Source organism: Mastigoproctus giganteus, chromosome 10, assembly GCF_048544385.1.
Source record: "Mastigoproctus giganteus isolate SK-2022 chromosome 10, ASM4854438v1, whole genome shotgun sequence".
Classification (NCBI taxonomy): domain Eukaryota; kingdom Metazoa; phylum Arthropoda; class Arachnida; order Uropygi; family Thelyphonidae; genus Mastigoproctus; species Mastigoproctus giganteus.
This window is the reverse complement of record NC_143584.1, coordinates 96,950,903-96,973,805: the sequence shown is the minus strand read 5'-3', so window position 1 is coordinate 96,973,805 and position 22,903 is coordinate 96,950,903. Positions and strand designations below refer to the sequence as shown.

Here is a 22,903-nt window from a genome sequence, read left to right as displayed (position 1 = left end):
TACACAGACTAATAGATTAATAATAGCCACAGGCAGAGTTGAAAGTTATCCTTGCACTGCTTCTATTGGAACATGCAGGAGCCTGGAAAGCAAGTTACCAGAGATTACAAGCCCTGTTGTAGATCGCCTTGGAACAAGGAGATATATATGGGCTATGTTAGGGTAACTAAGAACAAGTACATGTATACTTGCGTGTACACCAATGCTAGGAGCATAGTAAATAAATTTGATGAATTTGGAGTGCTGGTTAAGTCATCAAATGAAGACTCTGGGGAGATATCAGAAACAGTGTCAATCACATACAAGGGAGATGCGGAATTTGAATATGAGGAGTACGGTTTATAAATGGACAGGAGGGGGAAAGAGATTATGCCTTAGTTAAGAAGCACATGAAATCTAAGGCAGCGCATCTAGCTGACATGGGTAACTAGTGAATGTGGGGTCAGTTTGGTGTGACATAAGCATAGGGAAAACAAATATATGCATTTAATGGATGATTGTTTCCTACACCAGCATGTTAGAGAAATAACAAAAAAAAGCAATATTCTTCATAAAATTATCGCCCTTGACAGTACATGCATTAAAAATCTGCAGATAATAGACCCACTAGGTGGCACTGATCAGAATGTACTGATGTGCGATTTACTTAACGATGTAACTACTGCAAAATACAATGTCACTGCAATCACCTTTACAAAAGCAAAAACCCTTATCTTTGCACTTGATAGTAGTTACATCTTTTGGTAAATCCTACATCTACGCAATGTGATTATTGCCACCTAACTGGTCTTTTAAGTGCAAATTCTTAATGCATGAAGGTTTGCTGCTGATAATCAGATCAAGAGTATTACTTTCTCTGATTATCTCTCTGAGAAGGGGAAGATTATGACCAGGAGGTCATAATCCTCCCCCCTCTCATCCTGTTTGTTCTTTCTGTACACATTGTACTCTCCACATTAAAATTCTGCATCCTTTATGTCCTATATTGTATCTGTTTCTCAATACTCTTCTGTACTTAATAAAAGTAAATCCCCAGATCTTTCACTCTTAACATCATTAACTCTAATGTGCCCACTATTATCACCTTATCATCTAATGTGCCCACTATTATGCCTTTAAAAGGTGACAACTACTCTACAACTTCATCAGCTTTTGCCCAGGCAGACATACACTGCTCCTTTTCCACCTATCCTAATTAAAAGGTTACAAAGCATTCTTATATCTGTGTGACACCATGTCTATGACATCCCAAATATAATAGTTATTGTTCTTTTATCTAAGAGATATAGAAAAAAAATTGGATCTGGGAACATATCTCGATTCTAACCTCATTTTGACAGCTCCAAAGTCTAAACCACTTAAGTGTTCTTGGAACCACAAGCAAAATCTTATTCATATTCCTGATCAAGGCATAATAGTGTAGCACAAATGTACATTAACTTGCCTGCATTCTGTGATAATTAATCTGCTGCAGCAAAATGCAATCTTTTTCTTCTCTGTTCCTACCTTATGAGCACATTTGAAATTAGTCAAATGCCAAGGTCAGTAACCTGTTTACCTGGTCTAAATCAGAAATATATAATGCTTGTAACTAAAATCCCATTTCCAAATCAATGGTTCTTGATCCTGAGAAGAATTTCTAAAATGGATACACTTCAGTTCTTCTACTCCATCAACTGAGGTTAAAATTGTAATCTTGTATTTTTCAGAAGGATGCTGTCACTCAGAAAAATACATAATCCAATTTTTTTCTATATCTCTTAGATAAAAGAACAATAACTATTATATTCGGGATGTTTGTTTGTTTGTTTGTTATTTGGTTTTTAGGAGCATTAGCAACTAAGGCCATATTGCTCTGGGATATGCGGTGATCATTCCCTGACCTTTCCGCATCCTCCGTATTTGGTGGTGATGGGCTCGAACCCCGGTCTAATCAAGAAGCATGTGCTACACACTGCTGCTCCTTCCCACCTGGCTATGGAGGCACCTATTCGGGATGTCATAGACATGGTGTCACACAGATATACGAATGCAGAACTAGAATTTGGGGAGTACAATGTGTACAGGAAGGATAGACAGGATAGGAAGGGAGGAGGGGTTATGCTATTAGTTAAGAAACACACAAACTCCAAGGAAGTGAAGCCAGTCGACATCGCTAGACAGTGCAGTGTCGAGTCAGTTTGGTGTGACATAAGCATTGGGAGAACAAAATTGAGAGTAGGAGTGTGCTATAGGCCTAATGACTCTGATGGTATAATAAGAAACTGTACAGGGAAATAGAGTAGGACAGTAAATCAGAGAGTCTTATAATGGGGGATTTTAATTTCCCAGATATTGACTGGAATTTGTGGGTTGGTCACTCACACACTAGCAAGGCTTTTCTGGATTTATTGGATGATTGTTTTCTACATCAGCATGTTCGGGAGGCAACTAGAGGGAGTAATACTCTTGATCTGATTATCAGCAGTGATTCTTCATGCATTAAGAATCTGCAGATAAAGGTACTACTAGGTGGCAGTAATCACAGTGAGCTGAAGTGGGAATTACTCAAAGAGGTAACTACCATCAGGGGTAAAGGGAAGGGTTTCTGCTTTCGTAAAGGTGACTATGGTGGTCTGAGACAGTATTTAAATTCTATACCGTGGGACCAACTGATGTTACCAACAGCAAATTCAAAATGGGAAGCATTCAAAGAATTAATCTTGGAAGCTACTAGGCTTTACATACCAACTAAGAATTATTGTTCAAGGTTTAGGCCTAAATGGATGTCAGATGAACTAATGAGACATGGCAGAGAAGAAAAATGCATGGGATACATACAAATTAATGGGTGACATGGAAGACTATGATGGATATAAGCTGGTCTGTAACCAAATCACAAAGAAGATTAGGCAGGCAAATTCAGATTATGAGAAATCTTTGGCAAAGGATGCAAAGAAAAACAGCAAAGAGTTCTTTACATATGTAAACTCTAGAAGGAAAGGGATGAATCAGATTGGTCAACTGGATATTGATGGTTCAACTGTTGATGATCCTCATCAGATGGCTAACAAACTAAATAAGTATTTTGCATCTACATTCACACATGAGCAGTTATTCAGGGAGGTGAATGCCAGAGGTGAGTTAAACTCTGGCAGTGATCTAGATGATTTTGTAATAACTGAGTGGAAAGTGGAGGAGAAATTGTTGAAGATAAACATAAAAAGGCACCCAGGGTGGATGGGATCCATCCAGTTATATTAAAGGAAGCAGCAAAGGAAGTAAGCAAACCCTTAGCCATAATTATGAGAGCTTCTTTGAACTCAGGGGAGGTACCCATGGACTGGAGAAGTGTAAATGTGATCCCAATTCACAAAGGAGGATCAAAGGGCAACACAAGTAATTATAGACCTGTTAGTTTAACTTCTGTTCCAGGAAATTTAATGGAGACTGGTCAAAAAAGCACTGCACAGGATAATCTAGACAAGACTTCAGTTATAGCTCGGACACAGCATGGTTTTGTTAAGGGAAAGTCTTGCCTGACCAATTTGATTAGATACTATGATGTGGTCACAAAGGAACTGGATGTAGGGAATAATTTTGATATCATATATTTGGATCTTAGAAGGGCTTTTGATACCGTTGCACATGGAAGACTGCTGAACAAATTGGAGCAGTGTGGCATTGGAGGCAAATTGCTGTTATGGATAAAGGGATGGTTGAGTGGGAGAAGACAGAGTGGTAATCAATGAACACTGCTCATCATGGATTAACGTTATTTGTGGAGTTCCTCAGGGTTCAGTGTTGGGTCCATTGTTGTTTTTTCTGCATTTATAAATAATATTGATGATGGTATATCAAGCTTAATATTCAAGTTTGCAGATGATACGAAGGTTGACAGGGTTGTTAAGGACACTATTGACAGTACGCTGCTGCAACAGGATCTAGAAAAGTTGAGCAGATGGGCAGAGAGATGGCAAATGAAGTTTAACATTGACAAATGTAAAGTACTACATATGGGAAGCCTAAGTAACGTATCAACTCCTAAGTAACGTATCAACTCTGTGGTACTACATTGACAGTGGTAGAGAACGAAAAGGACCTGGGGATAATTATGCAGGCAGATATGAAGTTTTCTGAGCAGTGCAGATGGTTTGCAAGAGTAGTTCATGGTGTCTTGTCAATGATATACAGGAATTTTTCTAGCAGGGATGATTATCCCATTGTATAAGGCAATGGTCAGGCCACACACCTTGAGTACTGTATACAGGTCTGGAGGCCTCATTTTAAGAAGGATGTAGAGCTGTTGGAACGAGTACAGAGAAGAGCAACAAGATTAGTGAAGGGAACAACGGGTTGCTCTTATGAAGAAAGGCTTAAATTTTGCAAATTACAGTGTCTGGAGACTAGGCACCTGCGAGGTGATCTGATTGAGCCTTGAATATAAAGCCTTAAATGGTTTGATCATGCTCAATGCTGATGGGATTCTTCCTCTTTCTCAGAATAATCACCTGAGAGGGCATAAATTCAAATTGATGAAAGACAGATGTAGGATAGATATGGAGAAGTTTGCCTGCTCGCTTTCACCCCTCCGTTCGTTCCAAATAACTGTCCAGCTCAGCATTAAATTTGTTTAGGCTATCAACTTCCACAACAAATTTAAGGCTGAGCTGGACAGTTATTTGGAACGAACGGAGGGGTGAAAGCGGTTTTTTTTTTTTTTTTTTTTTTGGCTGATGCTGCATAAGCTTGCTTTCTTGCATCATATGCCTCTAGTGTGCTTCATCTCCTCTATCCGCATAGGAGACGCTCCCTACAGTGATTTTGTTCTTTGATTTCTCCATCGAAAATCCTAGAATCTCTGGTAATTATTGCACAATTAGGAAAAATTCAGGAATTAGGCTAAACCTAATTGTATGCATGTGTTGAGTGGCATCTGTCATGTACTTACAATTACTGGCAGCCAGCTGGCTTTACTGAAATACACTGCCTTCCAATTAGGAATGCTTTCTGGTTTTGTGACATTAAAGCATCATCCACAACCAAACTGTTTATGCATGCACTTCACGTTTCATGCAATTGATCAGAGGTTCCCAAACTTTCTCAGTTCACGGCGCACTTAAGTGTCCCAGTAATTTTTTCACGGCACCCCTAAGCCAAAAGAAATATATAACACAGTGGTTTTCGACCTTTTAATATATATATACCTATATAATATTTTTTTCTTTATATAGAGGTACTAAATAAAGATCAATTATAGATCACCACAAAATTAAAAATATATGGTACGACTGATACCATACACCTCTTTATAATGAAATAAATATACAAATTTTTAAAAAAATAATAATAATAAATTTAAGTAACTTAAACCCAAATTACACAGCACCCCGGTTGAAAACTACTGCAGTAGATGCTACCGTTACTGACAGGCTGGCATCCAATTCCATATGATCATTGAAGCTCAAAGGTTTTCATTATGCATTGCATACACCAACAGGTCTAAAGGATATTCAATTTCAAAAATTAATTAAAAATATGTTTTTAATATAAAAATGTAATTTTCCCTGTTATGTTTAGAAAATATTGAAAATATAGGTGGCATCAAAAAAATAGTGAACAATGTTTAAGTATTTTTTACTGATTTTTCAAATTCCTGCAAGCAAAGAGGAAGATCAAACCTTCAAATAATTTGCTGCCTACTCTCTGTATGACACTTACAGAGAGTAAGACAGCAAATATTTATTTGTTGATAGCTTAAATTTAAATTAAGATTATCCATGAGTGGTGTATGTACATGTATGTGTGTGTAACACTCATGGTAGCTATGTGTATGTGTGTGAATACATATAGAGGATTAGATAATTAAGGTATGTGAAAGGCATTGTAATTAAGATCATACAGGGGTCTGAAAGACTCCTCTGGAGGGCTCTGGAAGCCTCATTTTAGGAAGGATATACAACAGCTGGAACAAGTATAGAAAAGGGCAATGATATTGGTGGGGGGGGGGGGGGGTCAGAGGGCTGCTCTTAGCAAGAAAGGCTTGAGTTTTGCAACGCAGCATCTAGAGACTAGGCACCTGCAAGCTGATCTAAGAGAGAGATGTATAAAACCTTGAATGGTTTGAGCAAGCTCAATGATAATGAGATTCTTCTTCTTGCTCAGGTTACGCACTTGAGGGAGCATAAATTCAAATTGAGGAAGGACAGTTGTGGAAAAGATGTGCAGAAATTCAAGGAAGAACTGGATAAACTTTTGGAGTGAATGGGAAGTTTTTTTTTTTTTTTCCCCTTTTATTTTTCTTCGGATGATGCTGTATAAGCTTGCTTTCTTGCATATGCCTCTACTAATGCTAATACTAACATTATAAGCAATAATGGCATCAGCCATTCCAATTAAAATTGTCCTCTCCCCACCTCTGCTACTTATCAAATATTTTTGCAGACAATCTTTTGATGCTCCTTGCAGTTATATATAATGCCCTGATCCAGCCGGAGCATGACACTGATGAAGAATGGCTTCTTTTTTCTGAAGCCATTCTTCTACTCACTCTCAATAAACAATAAAAAAAATTCTGACACCACAAGTCAAACACTATTATTAGCCTCATAACTGAACAGAATCTAGTTAATTACTTAAAAATATCTTGGCTTGGAAATTTCCAAATTACAAGTGAGTGCAATTTTGTACTGCCATCTGCTTTGCAGCACAAAAGAATAGCGATTCTTTCTTTACATATCCATCACTATCCAAATGTCTAATAGTGTGTGTGTGTGTGTGTGTGTGTGTGTGTGTGTGTGTGTGTGTGGGCGCGTGCGTACATGTGTGGGCGCGTGCATGTACATGTGGGCATTTACATGCGTGCACAGATTATCCATCATTGCAATATGCTCAAAAAAGAAAATATTTTGTTCTGGAATAAACTATTCTTTAATATGACTATATTAAACTTTAAGGTTAAAGATCTGACTATACAAAGCACTGTATTAACAAAATAATAATTTATTTTCGTGGTATAAAAACATACTTTCCAATACATATAACCGGATTTTATAATAAACGCATATGTAAGTAGGAATACTGACTTCTATTAGGATTGTTTATACAAAGTGTCCTTTATATAAACAAGATTCCACTCTAGTTACTTTTTCAAAACCTGGAAAATTAATGACAATTAATGTTCATATTATGACTACCATGTGGCCATAACCTAAACTGTTATTACTATAACTGAAAATACATTAACAACAATTTTGTTGTTGTTGAAAAATATAGCCTCAATATAATCACGATATAAATTAGCTTACACAGTGGAATGTGATACACCAATTGCATTCCAGTGTTTGTACAAAAAATTTATTTTCATTTAGTACATAATTATTATGCATACAGTAAATTATTAAATTATGCTAAGCACTATATTTAGTATATTTCTTTATTTATTATATAACTGTTCTAAACTTTGTTTTAGACTAGAAAACAATAAAATAAACTAAATTTTTCTAAGTCATATTGTCTGTACTGCAGAAATTATCTGTTTAAAAAGTTTTAAAGTATTATTTGATCAAATTATCCAGATAGATTTTCCAATTTTAAGGAGAAATGTTAGATGAGTTCATAAATTCTTAATGGCAGTTGTGGTATAACAATTTTTGCTATAAATAATATAATTGCAAACAGTAGGTCCTTTGTGAAATTATATATATGCATGCCTGTCTGTCTGTCTGTGTACACATGCACAGATTTAAAACCATATATTGACAAAGAAATTAACACTTATACATCTCACCTATCACATCTAAATTATTAAACTGTACAGTAGCAATCTGAAGACTTTCCTCTTCATCATCTTGACATGGAGGGGAATATACATATATAAATTCAACTACAATGAGAGCATCACTATCAGCTGGTTCCCTAGGAAGAGGAGGATGGGCTGGATGAAATGGAAGGGGTGATGGTGACCGAGTTCCTAACAGCAAAATAAGAAGCATATATTATAGTATAAAAATAAATAAATTTTTAAATTGCTTAATACTATTTTCAATAATCTTTGATCTATATAGATTATAAACAATAATGAAGCTGTCATTAACACTTTTAGATCTGGTGTAACCATATCTAGCATAGAAACCTATGATTTCACAAATCTTTTTACTTCAATAGAGCACCTCCGTAGCTGGGTGGGAAGGAGCAGAAGTGCGTAGCACATGCTTCTTGATTAGACCGGGGTTCGAGCCCGTCACCACCAAATACAGAAGATGCGAAAAGGTCGGGGAATGACCACTGCATATCCCGGAGCAATATGGCCTTAGTTGCTAATGCTCCTAAAAACCAAATAACAAACAAACTTCAATACCTCATAACTTACTTGTATTTTTTTTTTTTTTTATGAAAACCCCAAAGACGAAAGGTACCAAAACCTATAGTACTTAGTACCATGCATGGGATGCCGGAAACTTTGCTCTAGAGACTAAACATGGGTTTCACCACTTCAAGCCTCTAATAAGCAAAGTGGTGGTATTTCACTGGTTGATGAAAGTCATCTGCTAAAATAGCTTTATCACAAATACAAAGAAAAATTAACACACTAATGAAGCTTTATGGAACAATTATATCAATCTCTGTATACTTAATTTTATTTTCGATGACAAAGATACAAACAAACAGACCGTTGGAGTACCCATGGGTTCTCCAAATCCCAGTTTAGTTTAAAATTGATTCTTACACTGCTATGAAGATGTATATACTGTAAGCAATCCAAATCAGAACCTTTTAGAATTTTGATATGTAGACAACATTCTTGTTTTAAACATAAATTTTGAACCCATATAGCTAAAGCAATATACCCTAGTGAACTTATATTGAATACAGAGAACACAGTTAATCACAGTTAAAGAGAACACATATTGCAAATTTCCTTGATCTTAATATTACCCTGAGCTATACTTCTCTTCCACGTAGTATAGATTTATATGACAAAATAAATAAATTTAACTTTAATATTATTTACCTCACCAACTGGAACTCCAATAATGTAATTTGATTTCTATCAAAGTACATAAATATATATCATTAAAAACAATATCCCTGTTTATTTTATCAACTACAATTTTAATATTGTTGCTCACTTTATCAAACATATATTTGGTTATAATTCATTTTTACGTGGTCCTAATGAGTATTTGTATATATGTAATATTATTTAGTGGTATTTCCACTACTTGGACAGTAATAACTTTACATGATTTCCTATATGAATGATCTCTCTGCTCTTTACTCACTAAGTTTCTCGCAATTTTTACAAACAGTTACCTTTATCTTATATTTTTAATAAGATATTTCATGAAAGCACTTATAATTATAATTACTGTCTTTCTGAAGTGTCTTACTGACAATTCACATTATGCTTTCAGGTACTTTGAAGGTTATCAAATTGTAGCAGGGTGCTTAATGATTTTGTAATAACTGAGAGCAAAGTGGAGGAGAAATTGTTGCAGTTAACCATAAGAAAAGCACCTGGGGTGGATGGGATCTATCCAGTTATATTAAAGGAGGCGGCAAAGCAACTAACCAAACCCTTAGCCATAATTATGAGAGCATCCCTGGACTCAGAGGACGTCCCCACAGACTGGAGATGTGCAAATGTATTCCCAATTCACATAGGGTGGAACGAAGGGTGACACGAGTAATTACAGACCAGTTTGTTTAACTTCTGTTCCAGGTAAAATAATAGAGTCACTGGTTAAAGATGCATTGCAGGATCATCTAGACAAGACTGCAGCAATAATTCAGACACAGCATGGGTTTGTTAAGGGAAAGTCTTGTCTGATAAATTTGATAGGATATTATGATGTGGTTACAAAGGAACTGGATGCAAAAAATAATTTTGATATCATATATTTGGATTTCAGGAAAGCTTTTGACACTGTTGCGCATGGAAGACTATTGTACAAATTGGAGCAGAATGGTATTAAGGGTAAGTTGCTACAATGCATAAAAGGATGGTTGAGTGGGAGAAGAAGTGGGAGGATGGTAATCAACGGGTGCTGCTCTTTGTGGACTAATGTTATTAGTGGATCCCACAGGGTTCAGTGTTGGTCCACTGTTGTTTTGTATATTTATCAATGATATTGATTAAGATATATCAGGCTTGGTGTTGAAGTTTGCAGATGATACAAAAGTTGGGAGGATTGTTAATGAAAGTAATGGCAGTGTGCTACTGCAACAGGATCTAGAAAATTTGGGCAGATGGGCTAAGAAGTGGCAACTGAAGTTTAACCTTGACAAATACAAAATACTACATGTGGGTAGAAGTAACCCCAGAGAAACATACCAACTGTGTGGTACTACACTTAAGGTGCTAAAAAATTAAAAAGACCATGCAGTAATTGTGCAGTCAGATATGAAGTTTTCTGAACAATGCAGACAGGCTGTAGAATAGATGTGCAGACATTTGCCTTTAGCCAGCAGGTGGTTAATTGCTGGAACAAACTTCCAACTGTAGTTGTGGAAGTTGATAGGTTAAATAAATTTAAGGAGGAACTGGACAGGCATTTGGAGGAAATGGTGTGATTTTTTTTTTTTTTTTTTTGGCTGATGCTGCATAAGCTCATACACCTTGCTTTCTTGCATCACATGCCACTACTACAACTACTATTACTTCTGCAAATATAGATACGGTTACACCTTGTATCTATTTAACTGCACTTCGCACTTCTTATCTTAGATTTTCAAGGGACTCATATATTAAATTCCACTGCATGCTTCTCTAAAGGATTTATAATCACCTTGTTTATCTTGGATCTACTTATATATCATCTCATAATCTCCATATCACTATGGATCATTTACTACCTTTCACTTTGGATATCAGTTAGCTCTTTCGAACATTTTCACCTAAATATCTCATTTAGGTGAAATCGTGTTTATGTTATTCTTATATTTCTGCTGTAATTTTCTTCAATCTTCATTGGATATATTCATTGTTACAACTGGAATTGTCTTCAGTTATCATCTAGCTATCTGTAACTGTTCACTTCCAATTTTGTGAAGAGTTCTATCTGAAATTTACAAAAAGAAAAAAAAAAAAAAAAATACAGTGTATATATATATATATATACACTGTATATTTATTTTATTTTTTTCAAGCCCATGCTGCCTATTCAACATAGATAATATAAATATATAACAAAAGTGAATGGAACTCTTGCTCTATTGTATTCTTTATGCTACTAAGCTATCTATTGGGCTAATAGTCATCTTGCCTGTAAACTACTAATCTAAATCTGCTTATTATCAGCTTTTGGCCCTTATATTATAATACTTCCAAATTACCTTACATACTAAATTTGTTTATTATCAGCTTTTGGCCCTTAAATTATAATACTTTCAAATTACCTTAAATACTTTGGTACTATATTATTATTATACTATCCTACATTTATTCGGTTAAGCAGACCATGTTAAGCAGGCAGTTTATTCGGACCATGTTAAAGACAACAGAAACAGATAGCTGCATTAATTATGGGCCGATATATTGAGAGGGTTAGCCCTTGATAAAGTCCCTTTCAATAATCTACTAACCCGTAATTAACACATTTTATAATTCTGCCCTATCATATTTCAATTTATGTTTTTTAGTTCATTACATTTTATGCTACTACTATTACTACTTTTTATTTCATTTTGCTTTACTTTCACCTTATATTGTGTTCGCAGGCCGAACACATTATAAGTTTCCGCTAGTTAGTACACCGGACTGAACCTATTGGTAACTCTCTAGGAAGCTTCCGGATCAGCTAGTGTATAATCTTGCTACCTCTACTCTGCCAGATAGTGACTGGAGGGAGTCCGAGTAGTGTGTATGCGGGGAGCATTGTCGAGGCCACATTATGTCAAGGATCTGGGTATATTCTTATCACATGTACGCCATAACCAAAAATTTCATTACTTCATACAGCATGTCCCACCTACTTTTTCTTACTATTGAATACACCATGAATTGTCAAACTAATAGAGCAAGCTTATCTGTTAAAAGATCTAAACCTCCCAAGGACTTCCTAATTCATTTCACAAATATACGTGGTCTCAATTCTAATCTCAACGATGTCCATTTCCACTTGCAGTCTGCCAAACCCCATGTACTTTTTCTGACAGAATCTCAGTTATCAGTTGATTCATCTACTGCTCATCTCAGATGCCCACATTATTCGCTGTATGATTCCTTTCGCCTCAAAGGTGGTACTTGGGCATATGTCCGTTCTGATATTCCCTGTCAGAGACTTGGCAATTTGGAATCTCCTCTCTTTGATCTTCTCTGGCTTAAAATCTCTCTACCTCATTGTGCCAAATTCATCTGTTGTCTCTACCATTCTTCCAACTCCACTAATCACTTGGAGCTCTTTGACTTCCTCTCTTTGCAACTTGACTTTCTCCAGTCCAACTTTCCTAACAGTGAAGTAATTTTACTTGGTGATTTTAATGTTCACAACTCCAGCTGGCTTCCGTTTTCTAGTCACACCGACCCAGCAGGTCGAGATGCTGAGGCTTTTGCAATTACTAATGACCTTGCACAGATTGTTCATTTACCTACAAGAATACCGGACAATCCTAATCATACAGCCAATACGCTTGATCTTTTTCTCACAAACAACCCTTCTAAGTACACGGTCGAAGTGAGAGGTCCTTTAGGCACTTCAGATCACAACTTGGTGATTGTCTCTTCTCCAATGGAACCTTTATCTCATGGCTATTCTCAACCACGTGTTGTTTGGCATTACAAGAATGCAAAATGGGATGACCTGCGAGACTTCTTTTCCTTGGTGGGATTACTGTTTCAAAACTTCTGATGTCAATGTTTGCTCAGATCGTGTCAGTGAAATTATTCTTGCAGGAATGGAATCCCTTATCCCACACTCCACTTTAAAATCTCGTCCTTTATCTAAACCTTGGTTTTCCAATAAATGTGCTAAGGCTATCCAAGAGAAGAATGTTGAATATCGTAATTGGCTTGTTTAATTCTTCAGTTTCATTTTCTGCCTACACCAAAGCTCGCAACAGTTGTAAAGCAGTTATTAATCAGTCCAAACTAGAGTTTGAACAGGCTAAGAGTAGAAAACTTGCTTCTTGCCCTAATGGTAGCCGAGCATTCTGGTCTCTTGCCAAAGCTATTGGCCGCAACTTTTGCCCATCTCTGCTCCCACCTCTGTCCAAACCAGATGGTTCTGTTGTCACTTCAGCCAAGGGTAAAGCTGACCTGCTAGCATCCCATTTTTCTTCCAGCTCATGTATTAATGATCTTGGTAAAACACCTTCCACCATTCCTAACACGCTCCATTCAATGCCTCCTGTGGTCTTCCGTCAAAAGTATATCAGAAGGATTTTGATGAATCTTGATGCTAAGAAAGCTCCAGGTCCTGATTGGTATTTCTCCACTTGTTCTCAAAACTTGTGCTCCTGAACTTACTCCCATTCTTTGCCGCCTTTTTTCACTTTCTTATTCCAAAGGTGTTTTTCCTTCTGCTTGGAAATTTGCTCATATCCAGCCAGTTCCAAAAAAGGGTGACAAATCCTTCCCATCCAATTATCGTCCCATTGCAATTACTTCTACTCTTTCTAAAGTAATGGAGAAATCAATTAACCGCCAACTCTCAAACTACCTAGAAACCTTCCGTCTGATCAACGATCGCCAGTATGGATTCCGTCAGTGTCGATCCACTGGTGATATTCTGGCTTATGTTACCCATTTATGGACTAATTCAATGGAAAGGTTCGGTGAAACACAAGTAGTTGCTCTTGACATCTCAAAGGCTTTTGATCGTGTTTGGCATAAAGGTCTTCTAAACAAGCTTCCATCTTATGGTTTGCCAACTGTTTTTAGTAATTGGTTATCCAGTTTTCTTTCTGATCGCTCACTGAGGGTGATGGTAGATGGCTCTCTGTCTTCTAACTTCTCCACTAAAGCCGGTGTCCCCCAAGGTTCAGTTCTTTCCCCCACTCTTTTCCTCTTGTATATCAATGACCTTCTTCCATTGACTGGAGATCCTATCCATAGTTTTGCCGATGATAGCACATTGCATTCAACTTTCCATTTTGAGAAACCTTGTCCTGCTCAATCAGCTTCAACTTCTCGTAAATCTGCTACCAATTCCTTAAATGCCGATCTTCAGGTAATTCTCCAGTGGGGCAAAGACAACTTAGTTGATTTCAACCCTTCTAAAACTCAGTCTTGTCTTATATATCGCAAAAAGGATTCTTCTGCTCCTATGCTTATCTTTAGTGACACTCCGATTTATAGGCAAAATGATATATCTCTTTTGGGGATTACCCTGACTTCTAATCTCTCTTGGCACAAGCACATTACAAATATTGCTTCCTCTGCATCTAAAAAACTTGGTTTTCTCTTTTGCTTTCGGCGTTACTTTTCTTCCAAACAGCTGCTCACTCTGTATAAATCGCAAATCCACCCTGCCATGGAATATTGTTCCCACATCTGGGGTGGTGCCCCCAAAACCTCTCTCAGGCTTCTTGATTCCATTCAGAAGAGGGCAGTTAGGTTAATTAATGATTCATCTCTAACAGAGTCTCTCCACTCGCTTTCTCATAGATGTACTGTTTCTGCTGCATGCCTCTTCTACAGATACTTTCATGGGCACTGTTCTTCTGAATTGGCTTCTATAATTCCTGCTCTCTCTTTCAAAACAGTCCGAACACGTGCCGCCACTAGCCAACATCCATTTACTGTCCAACTTCAAACCCACAGAACCAACTTTTCATCTTCCTCATCTATTCATTCAACTGCCGTTTTCTGGAACAACCTTCCTTCATACGTATTTCCTGAAAATTACAATCTACAGAAGTTCAAGCCCAATGTCAACAAATATCTTCTTTCATCTTCTTAACCTCAAACCCAAGCACGGTACGAAGTACTTTAGGTTCTAATACCTCTCGTGTTTGGGGTTCACATAAAAAAAAAAAAAAAATATTGTATATATAATGTACTTCTAGGTTTTGCCACAGTGCCGGCGTTGGCCTTTGCACGTTACTTGGGCTGTTTTGACTTACAGGTTATCCTCAGACTGCACCTTAATTTACTCAGCTTGTTACTTCATTTCTAATCCGATATTTTTACGCTACCATATTCTACTATATCAACCTTTTAATATATCTAGAACATATTAAATTAATACAGACTGTTGTACTACAAAGCCATTTATTGTAGATTGTTATCGATTATTGGTGTTTTTCATATAAGTATTAGTGTTCATACAAATTTGTAATCAAGTTAACCTAGTTTGGTTATCTTCATTCCATATGGCCTATACATTTTGAGTTAAGATAAAAAGTATAATGCTAAATGATAATGATTTTTCATAACATTTTACTAATGAAAACATTTTATCTGTAGCAAGATAATTATTAAATCTTAATTTCTGTATAAATTTATATAATAATACTAAATCTTAAAAACTGTACAAATATAATGTATTGCATCACACCACGTGGTCGTCAATCCCCTACTTCATTGGGGGCTTTGAGTGGATTGACAGCCCTTTTCGACGTAATGCCCCATACTTACTCGTTTCTGTCTGTACCTATACCAGTTTTGCTATTTTAGTTTATATTTTCAGGTTCATTTTCTTAATTTTTTTTTTTTTAATTAAATATTATTTATTTTCCTAATTTCTTCTATTTTTAGGTTAATTTTCTTAAATTTTTTAATTAATACTTAATTTTTATTTATTTAAATATTACTAGTTTATTTTTTATCGATCTCTTCAGCAAACTGTGATAGGGTACACAAAGCCCAACGAGTAAGTATTCTATATTGTAATATTACTACTTACATAGTGTTGTACTCCGGTGGAGGCCATTGCGTAAAAAGGGGGTTTTTAATCGTCCGAATAATCGAATGTAAGATAAAATTAAATAACTTCTGTTATAATATATTAAGGTAAAAGAAAAAGACTTTAAATTGAATGAAAAAAACTAATTTATTTAACTAAAAAAATAATAATAATAACTTATACATAAAATTTTGCACATTTACATATGTTTGTATATTCGGATAAGTATTTTATTACAAATTTTATGTGGAAAAAAATTTAAAGTAATTTTTTGAAATAATGCTCGATCGTGTTTTGTTTCGTTTGTTGTGACCTTTTCTGTTAAATCTCTCAAGTTCCTTAATAATATCGATTTGATTATATCACGTTCTTCATGGTTTTCTGGCCATTTCAGTGCTGTTTGTTTTCATTAACATTTTGCCGAGAAAAATAATAAATTGCACTGTTTCGGGCCGATATTATTTTTACCGAACCTTGAGCTACACTAAACATAATATAATATATAATGGAAAATTGGGTTCATGGAAGTGAATGACTAAACTTATCACTCATGATTTCCGAAACACATTAGTCCTAATCCAACATTTCACCAGATATATGACATAAGAAAAAAAAAAAGACAGAAATACTCTCATAGAATAATAAACATTTGTCTCAAATGCTACTTTTAATAAAAATAGAAGAAAAATCAGCCTTTCAAATTATTCTGGATAACTGACTTCCGAATAACCAACGTTGTTCTACTGTATATTATTAATTCATCTTTGGACTATTCTATTCTAATTTTCCAAATATTTTAAACCTCTTTGTCTACAGAATCTAGCCATTCTAATTATCTTTCTTTCAGCTATCTATTTGCACTATATACTTCTGCGTCACTATAATTATGCTGTACTTTACTTTCTCCTTTCAGTCATTTAAATTGTGTATCTTTACACATGTTTTATCAAAACCAACTACAGAGGTCACTAATTCTATCCTCTTTTAATTGTTCTTTTAAGTCCGCATTTCACTATAAATTATAGGGAGTTCCCAGGATTCTTTTTACGGGTTAATGCTTTACCATCAGTTATATGAATCAATGCAACTACAGTTTTATAACTTAACTGGATATTTTCCCAGTTTTTTCCTGCCTTAGCTATTTACTACACATTACTTGGAAATTCCAGGTATCTATTTTACGGGATCTAGAAAAAATTCCCTGAAGAAATACCTGATTACTTATCAATATTTATTTTTAGCTAGCATCACATTTTAATTTTATAATTATTTATTATTCATTTTATATTATTTTTTTTAACTGGAATCATATGGTTTTAATTTTAGCTTAATTTTTTATTTTACTTATTTATTTTAGTATAATAGTTGTTTTTGATTTTTGTATTTTATTTCTTTTTCTTTTTGGTCTCTGTCGGGTCGGCTATGATGTTTACATTTGCTCGTTTTTTCTGTCTGCCAGGTATACATGATAACAGAAACAGAAGTCTTGCTTATTGCTGTGTTTCCTTTGGTTTTGGCTGCCACCCCTTGATGACATTTTTAAAATCTTAGGACCTACAGCATTATGCACCATTTATATATTTTCATTTAATTTTATTTATATAATTTATTAGGTAATCTCTTTTATTTTTCAGGCACTTTATATTTTTTCCATTGTAGCTACACCTGTCAGGTCAGCACTCGTACCTATACACTTATCTAATCCATTTGCCTATATATATATATATATATATATATATATATATATATACACGCACAGTAAGGGCCAGTTATAGTGATCACTGATTTTCAGAATTACACTTTTATACATTCATATTTTAAAGAGCCAATTCAAATCAATACAATGCTCTACACTTTCATCATTTATTAGAATCACATCTTCGGTAATAAGAATGAATTTTAAATACCTCTATGATTTTTTCTAAAGCACATTTCTGGAAGTCACATTTCTAGAGGTCACAACCATAAAAGAAACAATGCCGACCGGGCTAGCCGGGTGGGTAAAGTGCCTGCCTGGCAACCCAAAGGTTGCGGGTTCGATTCCCGCCTCGGGCTGGATCAAAGTACTGCAAAAACCTTGGGAGGTGCATTATGGCCACAGAAGCCTATGCGCCAACAACTACCGAAAAAAAAAAAAAAAAAAAAAAAGAAACAAAAACAATTTGCAGTTTTCAGTTTATTGGGCTTTTCTGTTTGTATAATCTTATAAATGGGTAGTAAACTTGATCTTATTGCATTTGCACTAATACCGACAGCTGGAATTCTATGTATTTTTATGCTATTAGGGTGAAATGTGTTTCCCCCTTCACCGAAATCTTCAATCATACAAAAAAACATCTGGTAACGAGACTATAGGTGTGAGGATGTTGTATTCTTGAGCTCCAGGAAAACGGATAAGTTTTCATAGAGATTTTATTGTATTTTTGATTAATTAGCATATTAATTTGTTTCACAAATAGATTAAATAGGCTTAATGGCATTTGTTAGCTTATTTTTTAAATTTTGCTAGTGTTTTTGTAAGTTATGACTCGCTACTCATAACACTACTGTATTGCCATGAATATCGTAGCACGTAACCAGTAGTGCAGAAGAATAGCAGGGTTGTAATTGTAATAAATAAGTAGTTTGAATGTTTTGATCACTTTTTGGGCATATCTCTTTTGTATTTAGGAAGGATATAACTAATTTAACATTGTGATAGTTACGGTATAGCGTATATATCGAACTTGATAGCACAAGGTATAAAATAAAACTAGATATAATACATATCACTGCATTAGCTTAGTATAGTATCGTAGTCAAGTATAGTATAGTCAATTAAATTTATTAACTTTATTAATTTTCATTCTTAATTAATTAAATCATATTAAAATGAAAATCATGCTTCAGACAAGAACAGCAAAGCAACATGCACAAATTAAAAAAATGTGGCTCATCGAAGAACTGAAGGGGAGATTCGCCAAAGCATCACAGCTTAAAAAAATGTGCAATTTGTGACATGTTTGTGGACCTTTCTAGAATAGTACATGATCTAGCCAAGAAGGATATCTTTGTGTGTGTGTGTGTGTGTGTGTGCTACGTGCACAGGTGTCAAGAAATCAGGTGGCAACTTAGCATTTTGATTGGTGTCTCTATGAGAGTTTGAAGAGCAGAGTAGATACCCTTGAAGAAATTAAAATGGGGAGCCCATCAAGTTCTCTCAGCTGCCGAACTCAATGCCAGAGATCATTCTTGTGCATCAGGCAACACAGCGGCACTCCTCAGGGCTGAATGTGCTGGTCCCACAGAAGTTGGTTATGGTCAGTGACTCTAATGTCAGGGACATAGGGTATACCTATCTCCCTGACATTAGGGAGATAGGGTATACCTCTTGCAAAAAGGATAGGTGGAATAGGACCAGGGTATGACTCTCCATCGGCAAACGCTCATGACATTGTACAGCAGGTATCTTTTAAGAGCACAAAGGGTGATATTGTTGTACATTTTGCCACCGATGACATTAAGAGTAGGAGTTCTGCAAATTTACTTAACAAGAACAGGTTAATGTTGAAAAAACTTGCAAGTTAGGGCTTGCAAGTTTTATGATGAGACCCTTGTCAATCAATTTGGCCTGGAGATATTATGCAAAGATCATGCAACAGAATTTTTCTCTGCGTGGTCTGTGCTTGTTAATAGGAGAGATTGTTTCTACAGGGAAGGTATACACTTAAATAGAAAATGTGCAAGAATATTTGCTGATGCTATCGAGGTGGGTCAGAAAACTGCTACCTTGGGGGGGGGGGGATTCACAGATTAATAGATTAACTGTAGCCAGAGGCAGAGGTAAAGTGATTCTTGCACTGCTTCTATTTGAATGAGCAGCAGCCTGGAAAGTGATGTGCTGGGGATTTCCAGGACTGCTGGGGGTCGTCACGGAACAAGTAAATAGATGGGCCGTGTTAGGGGAACTAAGAGTAAGAATAGGTGCATATATACTTGCATTTACGCCAATGCTAGCAGTACAGTAAATAAATTTGATGAATCTGAGGTGCTGTCAAGACATCAAAGGCAGATACTGTTGGGGTATCAGAGATGTGGTTTCACACACATATAAGAAATGTAGAATTGGAATTTGGGAGGTAAAATCTGTACAGAAAGGATAGACAGGACAGAGAGAGAGAGAGAGAGAGGAAGGGTCATACTGTTAGTTAAGAAACATGTAAAATCTAAGGAAGTGCATCCAGATGACATGGATGGACAGTGCAATGTTGAGTCAGTTTGGTGTAGGATAAGCACTGGGAAACGAAAGATGAGAGTAGGAGTGTGTTGCAGGCCTAAAGACTCTGATGAGTACAACGACAATTGTGCAGAGAAATAGTGTGGACCTGTAAATCAGAATGTGTTGTAATGGGGGATTTTAACTTTCCAGATATTGACTGGAACTTATAGGTTGGTCACTCGCAATCTAGCAAGACTTTTGTGGATTTATTGGAGGATTCTTTTCTACAGCAACTTGTTCGAGAGGCAACCAGAGGGAGTAATACTCTTGATTTGATTATCAGCAGTGATTATTCTTGCATTAAGAACCTGTAGATAAAGGAACCACTAAGTGGCAGTGAGCACAGTGTGTTGATGTGGGATTTACTCAAAGATTTAACTATGATGAGGGGTAAAGGGAATGGATTTTGCTTTCATAAGGTGATCACATTGGCTCAGACAGTTTTTGAATTCTATACGGTGGGACCAACTGATGACGTTGCCAACTGCAAATTCTAAATAGGAAGCATTCAAAGATAATATTATCTTTGTTATTCCACACATCTACCATTGCTAATAATATTTGTGTTATATGCAATTACTGCTAATAGTATTTATGCAAGAGGAGTTATTCAGTGAGGCGAATGCCAGAGGTTTATCAAACTCCAGTAGGGAGCAAAATGATTTTGTAATAACTGAGAGCAAAGTGGAAAAGAAATTGTTGAAGATAAACATAAGAAAAGCACCTGGGGCAGATAGGATCTATCCAGTTATATTAAAGGAGGAAGAAAAAGGAGTAAGCAAAGCCATAATTATCAGAGCTTCTTTTGACTCAGTGGAGGTCCCCCAGGGACTGGAGATCGCAAATGTATATCCAATTCACAAAGGGGGTTCAAAGGATGACACAAGTAATTACAGACCTGTTAATATAACTTCTGTTCCAGGGAAAATAATGGAGTCACTGGTTAAAGAAGTGATGCAGGATCACCTAGACAAGACTGCAGTAATAGTTCAGACACAGCATGGGTTTGTTAAGAGGAAGTCTTGTATGACCAATTTGATTGGATACTACAATGTGGTCACAAAGGAACTAGATGCAAAAAATAATTTTGATATCACATACTTGGATTTTCCGAAAGCTTTTGATACTGTTGCACAGGGAAGACTACTGCACAAATTGGAGTGGTATGGCATTAAGGGCAAATTGTTGCAATGGATAAAAGGGTGGTTAAGAAGGAGAAGACAGAGAGTGGTAATCAATGGACACTGCTCTTCATGGACTAATGTTATTGGGGAGTCCCCAGGGTTTAGTGTTGGGACCCATTTTTGTTTTATACATTTATGAATGTTATTGATGAAGGTATATCAGGCTTAAAGTCCAAGTTTGCTGAAGATACCAAAAGTTTGGCAGGGTTGTTAATGACAGTATGCTACTGTAGCATGATCTAGAAAAGTTGGGCAGATGGGCTGAGAAGTGGCAACTGAAGTTTAACATCAACAAATGCAAAGTACTACATATGGATAGAAGTAATGCTAGCAGCACTGTGACTACAATAGTGCTGTGTTAAAATGTGCTCTCATTTTTTTTTTTTTTTTAATTTGGTGGTTTGAAGCATAAAGAACTGAAAATACGTCTCAGCTCTAAGGCTAAAATAAAAGTTTAACGGTTAGAATTTCAAAGAATACAGATTATACAGTGGTTTTAACGCTATATGAAAGAAATTTAAATTTTGAAATACAGGAGCGAATATTATACAACGTAAGATTTTTATATCTTCAGTCAATAAATTCATTGACTGAAGATATAAAAATTAATTGTGCAAATCTAACGAATAATACATCTATATTTATCTGTATAGATACATATACAGTCAGTCCTTGTATAACACGTGTTTACACTACACGAATTCAATCATACACGATTTATAAATAGGGGATCGATATCGTATATAGCAGATAAGTATACATGCAAGTATACATGCACCTGTTCCTATTCTTAGCTACCCTAACACAACCCATGTGTTTACTTGTAGCGCAATGACTCCCAGCAGTCTCTGAAATATCCTGCATTTTGTTTTCCAGGCTGCTGCTGCTCATTCCCATAGAAGCAGTGCAAGAATCACTTTCACCTCTGCCAGTGGCTACTGTTAATCTATTAGTCCTTGTATCCCCCCAAGCTAGCAGTTTTCCGACCCACCTAACACTGCCTCAACTATATCACCTTCTGTGCCCTTAAAAGATGATATCTGCTCTACAATAATTGTTGTAGTGCATTATTGTAGCCTTGTAGCCATATGGTACAAGGAAGTCTGAGGCTTATGCTGCACCAGCCAAAAAAAAAAAAAAAAATCCCGAATTACCCCGAGAGAGAGAGAGAGAGAGAGAGAGAGAGAGAGAGAGAGAGAGAGAGAGAGAGAAGTACAAAGGAATCACCAAGAAAGAGAAGAATGAAGATATCCAGCTCAGGACCCTGGGTTTGCCAAGCCCATACTCACCAGATGTGAGCCCCCGATGTCATCAACCTTTGCTCCTGGCAGACATACCCTGGTCCCGTTTCACCTATCCTTTTTACAAAGCAGGTTCCCCTTTTCCCTGACAATAGAGTCACCAACAACTACTAGTTCCTGTGGGACCAGCGCATTCTGCCTTGGGGGGGGGGGGTGCCGCTGTGTTGCGTGATGACCAAGTGCAAGCTCTGGCATTGATGTGGGCAGCCGAGAGCTTGATGGGCCCCCTCAATTTAGATCCTTTGAGGGCATCCACCTTGTCCTTCAAGCTCTCATATAGGCCCATAACAATGCTGAGTTGTCGCCTGATTTCCTTACACTCCTTACATCACG

The 22,903-nt window shown here is 36.3% G+C and overlaps 1 protein-coding gene across 1 annotated transcript in view; it reads right to left on the bottom strand.

Annotated features, from left to right (window-relative positions):
• The window catches only part of LOC150079179 (intermembrane lipid transfer protein Vps13D-like), a 129,922-nt gene that overhangs the window by 84,809 nt on the left and 22,210 nt on the right, over nt 1-22,903 (bottom strand). Inside the window, exon 3 of the mRNA XM_090382983.1 lies at nt 7,769-7,951. Within this exon, the coding sequence (XP_090239109.1) occupies nt 7,769-7,951 (183 nt within the window). The remainder of the gene's footprint in view (nt 1-7,768; nt 7,952-22,903) is intronic.